Here is an 11,677-nt window from a genome sequence, read left to right as displayed (position 1 = left end):
TTACGTATAATGCAAACTTGCTAGAGGAGGAGCCCAAATGAAAAGTGCGAGGAAAATCTGTATTAATGAGTATAGTACCATTTCGCTCGTTGTGCAAATATGTCGCTTTTCAGATTTTGGGCAAAACAAATTCCCAGAATCTAAAACAGTAAACAGATACAGAAAAGCATCTCAGGACACCAAGTTTATAAGCAAATCCGTTCACCTGAATTACTGCAACAATTATGAGGACAATGCCTACAAGGAATACATTATTGTTCAACCAAAGCTGTAATTTCGGCAGACAACCATCCGTATATATAGTGCTAAGCGAATTCTGAGCATGTTCCTGGAAATTCAGCTATAGTGGAACGGGAAAGCTAATAAAAACAAGGCATATGAACGCACCTTCAACCGTACACCGTGACCACAGTAGAAGTTCTTGAAAGCCATTTGGCTGCTGTTGAGACAGCATGAGAACGGCACACCACCTGCTTCCGGAGATGCTACCTGCGGCGATAACAATTGATCGACTGTATATCAGACGTGAAATATCGACAATCGTGCAACGGCAGAAATTTACAAACCCGTGCGAGCACCTAATGAGAAATTCTAGACATGGGAGCGCACAGTCGCTAAAGGAGTGAGCGTTTGGCTGCTAGCAGAGAATTGTCAGGCAGTTGAAAAAACGTCAACAAAATAAATTAGAAAAAAAAGAATAAAAGGATGTCCTTCGATACTTCCAAACAAGACTTCAAACTTTTTACCCTGAGACAAACAGAACCACAAATCTGGTTCTTTTTTTAATTTCGGAGGCTGATTATTTTCACAAAAAACAAAAAAGTTTTTGAGTGATATACTTCATGCAACGAACTTATTTCGATTACGCTAAGAAAAAACCTGACGAATTTGAGGAAAATACCCTTTCACTTAAGGAGAATGAGTGTACCCCGATTATGTGATGACAATATGACAGTAGGACTCTTTACAGGAGTGAAACTATGCAATTAACTCCAGCAAATGAAGAAAAATAAGCTCAATTTTTACACGCTAAGCAAGTTAGAGAATAAAGTAAACTCCTGCTAAACGTCCTCTAACAAGAATTCAGTGTTGTGATTGAAGTTGAACTGAATCACACATTTGAAATTTGACGAGTGATGCAAAACCGAATGTCAAAACTAAAAGAATAGATACTAATGCGTTCTGAATGAAGGATGGTAACGATGGTTGTAGAAAAAAATAGTCAAGGGGATCTATAGTACATACATAGGTGCGATAGGGAAAAGCCGGACCCTTCTCATGTGAAGGGGGTTTACCTCATGCGTGCAGCTCAATTGAAGGGGGTCCATTCGTCAACCGCCCAAAAGTGAAGGGAGTAATTTCGCCAACCGTTCAAAGTGACGGGGGTCAGAGCACCTGCTCCGACTATCGCATCTATGAGTATATATCTATAGTAGAGTATATTACTGTAAGTAATACTCTGTATTCCGCAACAGAACAAGAACTACTATGAAGGCAATTGTTTTGTTCTAAAAAAAAAGGTTAATGGAAATGAGAACAATCAACGTCTCATATTCAATTTGCAAATACGATTCACTAGACCTCTCCATGTACATGTGAATTATGAAATTCATAAAAACGGTGGAATAAGAGGATCTTTAGAAGGAGACTTGAAACTATGCAGTTAATTTTCTTCAGCAACACTCGATACACCATTTATAACACCAAAGCAAGTTGTTACCTCTCGAGCAGCAATCGAAAAGTATGTATTCCTATCCCAATCGTCAGCTCCGTTTATGCCGCAACAGTGCCAGGACTCTTGCATAGTATCGATGAGCACTTGCAGATCCGGATCATCGCGATATCCAACAACCTGAATTTCAGAGTAAAAACGCTCAAAAACATTCTCCAAGTCCTCTCTTCTTGAAACCTCGGCATTTGATAGTGTATTTATATTTCCTTCTTATGCCAACGAGGTTTAAATGAAACTTCTTTACTGATTTATTGATTTATATATATATATATATATATATATATGATTTATTGATCTTTATTTATTGATTTTTTTCGACAAACTCGTCTTTTTCAAAGGCCTGAAAATGGTTCGAGGTCTTTGATACCATACTGCACAGTGCATAGATCTCATTCGCCTTGGTGACAGTCTTTAAGAACGCGGTGGTTTACCAACCCCGCTACTCGGTGAAACTGGTCAGTTGTTTTCCTTTTAAGTTCTTTTAAGTTGTTCTTGCGTGGTGTACATGGAACAATATCGGAGGTTGGCGAGGAGAGAGGAGGAGTTTGATGGGATATGCATGGTATCAAAGACCTCGAACCATTTTCAGGCCTTTGAAAAAGACGAGTTTGTCGAAACGTCAGGCCAATAAACAAGTTTCACCTAAACCTCGTTGGCATAACAAGAAAACATAAATACACGCTCAAAAACATTGTTTGAATAGCTTCGAATTGTGGTAAGGCATAAAACGTTGTTAACTACGATGAGTCATGAAAAAGGCAGCCAAAGAAAGACCACCACACGTAATTAAAAGTGACTCATGAAAGACAAATGAAACTGCTCAAAGAACACATGGCTGACCACATCATTAAGTAAGTTGCGTATGTAGGTATCAAGCTGGTCGCGACAAGCGTATGCAAATACAGCTCCGGCGAACTCCGCTATCAAAAGTAAGCCAAGAAGAGACGAGTAGAATGTTAGAAATGAAGTATTCTCACGCAGAGAACCGACACAACCACTGAATCCTGAAAAAAGAGTTTTCTAATAAGCAGAAGAAAAAGAAGCAGAAAGAAAAAGGAAGAAAGTAGAAGCAATACGGTCACAAAGAATTGTTCACTTTTGTCATTCATCTCATCTTTTTCTAACATGTCAGCAACACTTGAAATTTTGATAGCGGGGGGAGAAGAATGGTCATTTTTCACCTATTTTCCAGGCTCTGAGGAACGTGGCAATTTATCTGATTTAATATAAAAGTACTGTTTGACTGCGATCAGTACTGCAGCAGCATGGTAGCCATGTTATTCCCCCCCCCCCTCCCCCCTCCCCCTGCCGAAAAAAAAACAGGTTACTCAAACAGAAAGGATCGACCGAATTTCGAATGTCAAAGGTAGGCGTTCTGTTATTGGAAAACCCAGTGCATCTCCTTAACTTGACTCCTATGAAATCAATCAAAAAAACTGCAAAGTGTAATAATCGTTAATCGTAATGATAAAATGGCGATGCAGATAATCATTGATGCTGTACACAAACTTGAAAACTACACTCAGGATGAAATCGATCTCACAACGGATAAATACTGCGGAGAGCAACTAGTAAACAATTCGAAAGTAGCGCCATAAGCTCCTACTTCACTTCTTTGTCTTGTAATCGTGAAAGCACGGTTTAATTCATCAATTGGGGGAAGTATATGTACTTCCTGTGGAATGAAGATCCCAACAAGTGGACAAATGTGTTGATATTAATGAAGAAATTCGACCAAATACGTGAAAAATGGCTAACCTATGACAAATGTAACGAGGCCAACAACGAGCAGCAACCACGTCGGATCAAGGTAAAGCTTAGAAGCCTGGAAGGAGGTTTATAAACTATGGACGTTACAGTCTAAAGAATGAGTCGAACCTTGTTCAAGTGACTATATATGTTATTTTTTTCTATCTGTGCCCATACACCAATCAGCAGCAATGCGAAACCAATTAGAAAGAACATAACATTGAAACCAAAGACGGAATATTTCACACAACAACTGATTTCCGTGTCACCGCCCGCACCAGGCGCATATCTTATCTGCTGAAATAAAACGGGGTTAAAGCTAATCATCACGTGTTCACTTCTGTTCTACAAAGAAACAACTCACAGAGCTCCTATAAACCCGTTGTGGAGCATTCTGCCTACCGCGAAGGCGTGGATTCTGATTTGCCATCGCAGGCCTCCTGAAAAGGAGAACTATGAGAGAAGAAAGAGAAACGACGGGCGAAAGAATGATGGGGCGATGAACAGAAGCATGCAGCAATTCCAACGCAAAAACGAGTTGATGTGAGGGAAAATTCTCACGGAAACACAGAGAAAAAGGGTAAACTGCACAGGCTGCGCCACTAAATAGCGCGCTCTTTCTCGTAACGTCGTAAGATGAATAGAGTGGATATATGTCTCGGATTCCGCAACTGTTTAGATTTTCCACATTTGGATGTTCCAGCTTACTAGCTACTAATCCGAAAAAGCAAGCACTACCAATAACGACATTAAGGCATCATGGAGACTTCGAGTATAAGGTATTTGTTTCTTTCCTTTCTTTTAATTCACACTCTTTATCTCTGCGTCTTTTATTCATCGTTTATCTTGTAGGATCCTAAATCTGAAGACGAGGTTGTGAACATAACGTATGTCCTCCGTGATGGGACGAAAAAGAAGACTAGAGCAAAAGTGGGTGACAACGTGATGTATCTTGCTCACAGGTTGGTTTTCAATTCTCATTAAGCCTAGTTCTTGCAGTTGATAAGAAAGTTGGAGTTGGTTTCTTGGTTTCTTTGGTTATGTCATGAGTAAATGATAAAAATGATATACTTGATGACGTTACCAGGATAAATTAGTAGACAATTTGTTAGTTCGAGCCGTTATTAGAACGAATAAAACACGCTTAGAAGGAGAATTGAGCACTTTCCATGACAAACTACACCATTCACATTCTAAAACGGGTGAATAGTCATAGATGCGCGGCGCGAAATCTTTGAAACACACGAAATGGCCTTGACTATAAAGCCTTACATCGCTTTCTTCGGCAAGTGCCAATGACCTTCTCGCCGATATTTGCGCCCCTGTAGAGGACGGATTCGACTTTACGTGTAACCTCGTCTTTGTGTTACGAAGGGAATTTATCTCTGTAGTTCTCGGGTGTAGTGTTGGGGCAGACGCAGGGAGTCACTTTTGGGGATAATTTGCCTAAATACTTGCTCATTGTAGAAACAATAACCATACTGCAATATAGCAAATCTGGTAAAATATTTTTTTTTGTGTCATTAGATTTTTCGAAGAAGTTTTATTGCCATCTATTGATTAACCTATTGATTAACATTAGGTGAAAACATTGGTTTTAAGACGTGTCATAAAATTGACGTAGTGTGGAAACCTAATGGAAAATAGAGAGTTCGGAGTGTAGATTACGACTATGAGAGTCTCCCTGCTCAGTTTTCTCTAATCGTCCTTAAAAAAGTGGCGTGGGAGCGGCGTTTGTTCCTACGAGCTGCGTTTGAATGCACCTCGCTGTACACGCTCCGGTTCTTTCAGCAGCCTATTCATTGGTTTTACTTGAATGGACTGCTGAGGAGACCTCATTGATCACGACCGTTAGCACGCGAGTTCGGCGCGAACTCTACATTTTCAGTGAGGTTTCCACACCGCGTCAGTTTCGTGATACGCTGCATTCAAGCCCGCTGTAACTCCCTAAGCGGTTGCGCTCAAGACGCGGTAGTCCTGCGGTTGCAATCGAGTGGAGGCTTGCTACAATCGAACTTCAGAGATGAATTGGGGTCCCATCTTGTTTGCAGCATTTGGCTCTAACACATTGCCCCGACCGCAGACACTTATGCAGCAGGCTGCAGGTCGTGAATGTTGGATCGAATCGAGCACTTCTGACTCCGAAGCGATCCTTGAAGTGGCTCTATCCCTTCTATAGTCAAATATAGTCAAATATCTGATGTCTCACCTATCTTTGAAAGTAGAAATTCGAACTAGTTCGCAGGATTCGAACTTGGTTTAGGGCTAAAGGTTTCCTACTTATTCTAAAGATCTCCACTTCATTAGGAAGGATTCTTAGAAAGAAAATTTCGCCTCGAAATTTCGCTCTTCAGGAAGTGGAAATACGCATGCAAGCGGCTGCTTCAATAGTACCCAACATTTTATGATGTGATTTGACGTGGAACCTTATCCTTATCAGTACGATGTTTTCGTTCACGTCATTTAATGCTAAACATCATTCTGTGATAACTTAAGGAAAACAGGAGGAAAACCCATACTTCGATTAATGCTTTCAAATTGTGTCTACGTTGCACTGGAATCGTAGGAGTGTACGTGAAAAGCGATGAAAGCTGTTGGAAAAAAAAACAGTTCTAGTTTTACACAAAATGCCACTACTATTACTTTTCATTGATTTTGTGAATTCGCGCCAAGCGAACATCACAAAAAGTATGAAGTCCGGCTTTTGCCGACCGTTCAGACCGGTTCTCCATAACTTGCGTAAAATCTCCGCGTGTATCTGTTTATCTTTGCATATACAAGGTCTCGTATTTCTCGAATTTATAGTGGATTTATGTAGATAAAGGTGTGGCTTGAAGTTAAAAAGCTGCTTTACAATGCAACTGTTTCGATGATCTATCATGTTTATAATTCTAGGTATAATGTCGAACTAGAAGGTGCTTGTGAAGCATCATGTGCGTGTTCTACGTGCCACGTTTATGTCGACGAAGCATATTTCGATAAGTTAGACGAACCGAAGGAGGAGGAGGACGATATGCTCGATCAGGTCATCACTTGCGAGCTCTGCTTATTGTTTTTATTTATTGAAGAGGAGATTGAAACGAAAATAGTTTTTTGTTACTTGTTAAAACCTAAGGATTTTTGCTCTTTAGGCTCCAGCATTACGTCCAAATTCTCGCCTAGGATGTCAGATTATATTGCGAAAGGATCTCGATGGGATTACCGTAACTCTTCCACCTATTACGCGTAACTTCTACGTGGACGGGCATGTTCCTCAGCCTCACTAACTAGTGGTGTCAAAACGTCTTGATTGATATAGTATATCAGCTGCAGTGTTTTTTTTTTAACGTGAAGTGCTGTTACATCAATAAATTATTACTAGAGTTCGGATTAGAAGTCATTTTGTCGTTAATACTTTAACTAGTAACAGGTAAAACCTCAAACCAACTTCAAGGTCTTCTTTTTGCCTGCTTAAAGATGCGCATAAAGTATCTGGCGTTGATCAATTCGCTTGGGGCGGGTAAACGGTTTCACTTCAATTCAATATCGTTTGAAGTTTACTAGCGCGTTTAAGTGACCCGCGGGAGCCAGCCGATCTGTCAAGTAATTGTTTTTGTCCTCCCAGATGAGTCTGGTGCTAATTTGCCGATTCCGAAAAGATGAAAATTTCGGTCGGCACTTGCGCAGTTTCGAAGCATCGACCGACCCTGCAGTCGTGCGGAACCCTTTAGTGGGTTACTGAAGGATTTCATTGGAAAGTGCTCTCTTTGAAGAACTAGTTGCGTATCCTATTGTCACCTTCTACTATATCAATTTATGGTATACGGTCACTAACAGTTTCTCATTCGAAAGTTCAATGCACTTCTACACAGTAGTCAATAACAACAACAGTTTTTTTTTTTTCAAAAGCAGGCTATGGAGTGGGTGACTAAAGACTTAGGGTTTGTATTACCTTATTTGAACAGACCGAGGCGGCGGTTCAGTGGAAATATTTATTGTACAGTAGGCAGAGAACGGTGCAATTAAAGGCATCACCCCACGAATCTGAGGTGGTGCAGATTTCAGGTGGAGTATTCGTATACGGGACGGAAGACAACGGAGAGGAGGGATATTAAGACCATTTCTTCCTAATTGCCGTAAAAAACGGCCCGAAGATACGGCTTCAGGCGTTTTGGCGCACTATTTTCTACAAGGAGTTCGACTGGAGCGCGCAAGCCTTGTGCGGGGCCGTATCTTCCGGGCCGTTTTTTACGGCAATAAGGAAGAAATGGACGGAATCACCCCCCTCTCCGTAGTCTCCCATCTCGTATACGAATACTTCACCTGAAATCTGCACCACCTCAGATTCGTGGGGTGATGCCTTTAATGTGAGGGAAGTGATGAGTGGGCAGAGCGTTGTCTGCTGCACTTGTGGAAGGTACAAGTAGTTATGCCACGAAAATAACCATAACAGCGAACAGCACTTTATACCACGCACCTTATCTATCACCAGGGTCGGTAATAAGGTATTCGGTGCAACTGATTTGGATAAAAAAAAACAGCAGTGACACATCAGGTGGAAAGCATATACCTCCTAGTTCTAGTGTAAGTTCTAGTGTAGCTTCTCATTATTTCCTTCGTAAGACAATACATAACACCATAACAGAATAACAGTTGTGGTACCTGTGGCTAATCTTTTGCAAATGAACACTTGGTGAAGATTTGGTAGCCCTGCGACTCCAGATTTATTTATATTGAACATTTCACGAAGGAATGAAAGTTCTTCAATACATAGATGAATTAATAAGGAGCAAGAATCCATTCATGTTGCGTTTACTGTTCGGTATACAGTATGGTTAAAAGTACATGAAGCACAGTGCGGTTTTGCAGAGATTCTTTCTAAAACATGACCTACCAAATGGTGATGGGAATTGAATCCGAAAGATGCTTTCAGGTCCATATATATGCTAGTTTAGAAAGCTTTGTCGTTTCTCGGAAGGAATATTTTAATGGTCTAGCTGTTCCATGAATAAAGTAATCAGACTTCGTATGTCCAGAGGTAATTATTTCGAGACTAGTGGATGAATACCCGAATATCGTTTTGAAAAATGCGATTAGAAAGAGGTTTAGGAATGATAGAGCAAAAATTCGATTAACACTAAAAAGCATAGGAGTATGTCGCAGAGGAATAACGGTGGAGAGATACGAAACGCACGTGAGTCTCGAACGTTTGCAACTGTATCAGAGGCAAAATAAAATTTTGTTTACTTGCAGAAATCTTCGAATAGGACTAGATTTTCTAGTCGTATGCGAGCGTACGCTAGAACAGTCTTTCACTCTTTTCAAACTCAAGCTGCTGAAGAAGTTGTCTCACAGATGGAATGGAGGTAAGAAACAATACTTGCACGGAATTCCACTGTGAAGTTTGCTGTGGTACTTTCTACTTGTGGAAGCGACTATGAGTTTGCGGAAACACGTTGATGTCTAGGGAGAAGAAGGTGCGATCCGCACAAGCGTTCTCTTCCTGCCGAACCTTCACAGATTGTCAACCATTTGACACAGATTGTGAGGTAAATCGTGAGCGCTGAATACCAAAGTGACAGGTAAGTACCAATCTCAGTTCAAGATTCTCCACATATGAATAGTATCTGCACGGGATGAACGTAATGGTGACTTAGACATTGGGTAGCTGGAAACGCAATCTTCCTTTGCCTCTTGTTATTTCTTCGGAAATAATTGTACGACTCTTCGTTGTTCTGTGAACGGGTATGTAGCACGCACTGAAACGTTATGAACCGCAGAGAAATGGAAGGAAGGATGAAGTACACGGTTATGATCAATCCCAATGGGGATGCACCCACTCGTTCGACTTCAATTCAAAATTATTTGAGGTTTATGGATGCAGCCTAAAGAATAATTTTGGGACAATGAGGGGTTGGGCACGACCCGATGTGACAAGTCAGTTTTTCTTTTCTCCCAGACACACCTGGTACCAATATTGACATCGTTGTATCGTTATCGACACCGGAGGGTAGAGGGGTTTGGTTGGCACTAGAGCGGCTTGGAACCACTGATCACGCACTAACACCCAAACCTTTTTCACTTCCCTAACAAAAAAAGAACATATCTACAATACTTTTGTATTTCCTAGTTATAACGCAAAGTCGTTCCCTCCTTTGACAATTCACAGTGAATGGGAGAAATTTCCACATCAAAACTTATATGTATATTTGTAAATCCCACTAAACTATGAATTACTTTCCTTTAACTTGATAACTGATATTTCTTCAAATGAGTTGCTGTTAGTAATGTTCATCCTTCAATCAAGTTAAGGAAACGTGAAGACCGATGGACTGTGCAATGAGTATACTCAAGGAAAAGAATATGCAGCTGCTTTGTTTTTTTTTTTTTTGAGCGTTTTCATGCAGAAATGCATACAGCAGTAAAACTAAACGAATTAATGAACGACAAATTGACAGAGTGGTGATGGTTGATCGTCAATCCACCAGAATTACCGATTCGAGACTCTGACACATACTGTAAGAGTTAACTCACATTACCTTCCCGTTTCCGGTCGAGCTGAGCATAAAGTTCTAGACATGGAAATCATCGGAGCACTCACGAAAGGCTTAAATGCTTTGCTTTTAATAGGTGTGATACTTGTGCCCAAGTGATCACCATCTACTCTTGATTTCTAGTATTTCTTGTTGGTCATGCAATCTTCCATTCTTATCCCTTCATTTCTTCAAAGGCATCACCCCAGGAATCTGAGGTGGTGCAGATTTCAGGTGGAGTATTCGTATACGGGATGGGAGACTACGGAGAGGGAGGTGATTCCGTCCATTTCTTGCTAATTGCCGTAAAAAACGGCCCGGAAGATGCGGCGCCGCACAAGACTGGTGCGCTCCAATCGAACCTCTTGTACAAAATGGTGCGCCAAAACGAATGAAGCCGTATCTTCCGGGCCGTTTTTTACGGCAATTAGGAGGAAATGGACGGAATCACCCCTCTCCGTAGTCTCCCATCCTGTATACGAATTCTCCACCTGAAATCTGCACCACCTCAGATTCGTGGGGTGATGCCATACTTGCCCATATGTACTACAGAGGTAGAATGCAGATGAAGGGGGATGGGCATTAAATACTGCTTTAATTTAAAGGCATCACCCCACGAATCGAGGTGGTGCGGGTTTTAGGTGGGTTCTGTTTATACTTAGTCGTAGACTATGGAGAAGAGGGTGATTCCGTCCATTTCTTCCTAATTGCTGTAAAAAAACGACCCGGAAGATGCGGCGCATGCACAAGGCTAGGGCGCTCCAATCTAACTCGTAGTAGAAAATAGCGCGCCGGAACGCTCGAAACCGTATCTTCCGGGCCGTTTTTTAAAAGGCATCACCCCACGAATCTGAGGTGGTACGGATTTCAGGTGGAGTATTCGTAAACGGGATCGTAGATTATGGAGAGAAGGATGATCCCGTCTATTTCTTCCTGATTGCCGTAAAAAACGGCCCTGAAGATGCGACTTGGAGTGTTCCGGCGCGCTATTTTCTACAAGGAGTTCGATTGGAGTGCGCCAGCTCTGTGGCATCTTCCGGGCTGTTTTTTACGGCAATTAGAAAGAAATGGACTGAATCACCCCTCTCTCCATAATCTACGACTCCGTATAAGCATGACACACCTGAAACCAGTACTATTCCCAGATTCCTGGAGTGATGCCTTTAACTGTGCTCGTCCTGCATTTAGAGCGAAAAAAAAACATCTTATTTATTAAATGCGGATTGCGGAGAAGCAACGTCTCAGACAACTTTTAGTTCCATTGAAAATAATACATGATATATTTCAGTTATTAACTTCCAGTAACCTTGTTTGGAGAGTTTGGTGAAGTCAAACAATTAGTAGTTCCTACTCTATCTTCCAATTCGTTCTTAGTGCCGTTGACTTCAATGTCGTGGATCTCCTAAAACTAATGCCTAGGTTTTAGGACCCGACTGACTCAGCTCTTCACTTCCACTGATGACCTGTCGATTGATGAAGGATCCCTTTCTTAAATGTGAAAGATATCTGAAGTAAAGGATTTTTACAGTCCTTGCGTTCCAAGGAAGTTTTTTGCGCTCTGACTTCAGGTCGAGCACAGTTCAACCAGGGCAGAGTTGAGTGGTTAAAACACGATCAATTCTCTCTTTTCATTCACTTCTTTAACTGTTTCTTCTTTAACTTCTGTTCTTTAACTGAAGAGTAT

The 11,677-nt window shown here is 41.2% G+C and overlaps 3 protein-coding genes across 3 annotated transcripts; 2 read left to right on the top strand and 1 right to left on the bottom strand.

Moving 5' to 3' along the window:
- Positions 1-62: 62 nt before the first annotated feature.
- On the bottom strand, positions 63-3,911 carry RB195_000907 (uncharacterized protein; the record flags this gene model as incomplete). The annotated part of the gene is made up of 8 exons (XM_064197464.1): positions 63-140; positions 206-328; positions 388-489; positions 1,721-1,852; positions 2,573-2,736; positions 3,491-3,557; positions 3,611-3,778; positions 3,846-3,911. 8 exons carry the CDS (start codon positions 3,909-3,911, stop codon positions 63-65), a joined length of 900 nt encoding a protein of 299 aa, XP_064053345.1.
- A 223-nt stretch (positions 3,912-4,134) lies between these two features.
- On the top strand, positions 4,135-6,747 carry RB195_000906 (uncharacterized protein; the record flags this gene model as incomplete). Its single annotated transcript, XM_013440117.1, has 4 exons — positions 4,135-4,260; positions 4,334-4,443; positions 6,377-6,506; positions 6,613-6,747. 4 exons carry the CDS (start codon positions 4,135-4,137, stop codon positions 6,745-6,747), a joined length of 501 nt encoding a protein of 166 aa, XP_013295571.1.
- Positions 6,748-7,085: 338 nt separating this feature from the next.
- RB195_000905 (uncharacterized protein) lies at positions 7,086-9,027 on the top strand (the record flags this gene model as incomplete). Its single annotated transcript, XM_064197463.1, has 5 exons — positions 7,086-7,190; positions 8,482-8,498; positions 8,570-8,654; positions 8,714-8,826; positions 8,928-9,027. The coding sequence occupies 5 exons, from the start codon at positions 7,086-7,088 to the stop codon at positions 9,025-9,027; spliced, it is 420 nt and encodes a 139-aa protein (XP_064053344.1).
- Positions 9,028-11,677: the final 2,650 nt, after the last annotated feature.

This window comes from Necator americanus, chromosome IV (assembly GCF_031761385.1).
Source record: "Necator americanus strain Aroian chromosome IV, whole genome shotgun sequence".
Classification (NCBI taxonomy): Eukaryota; Metazoa; Nematoda; class Chromadorea; order Rhabditida; family Ancylostomatidae; genus Necator; species Necator americanus.
The sequence above is the reverse complement of the archived record's forward strand: the minus strand, read 5'-3'. Positions and strand labels throughout refer to the sequence as shown.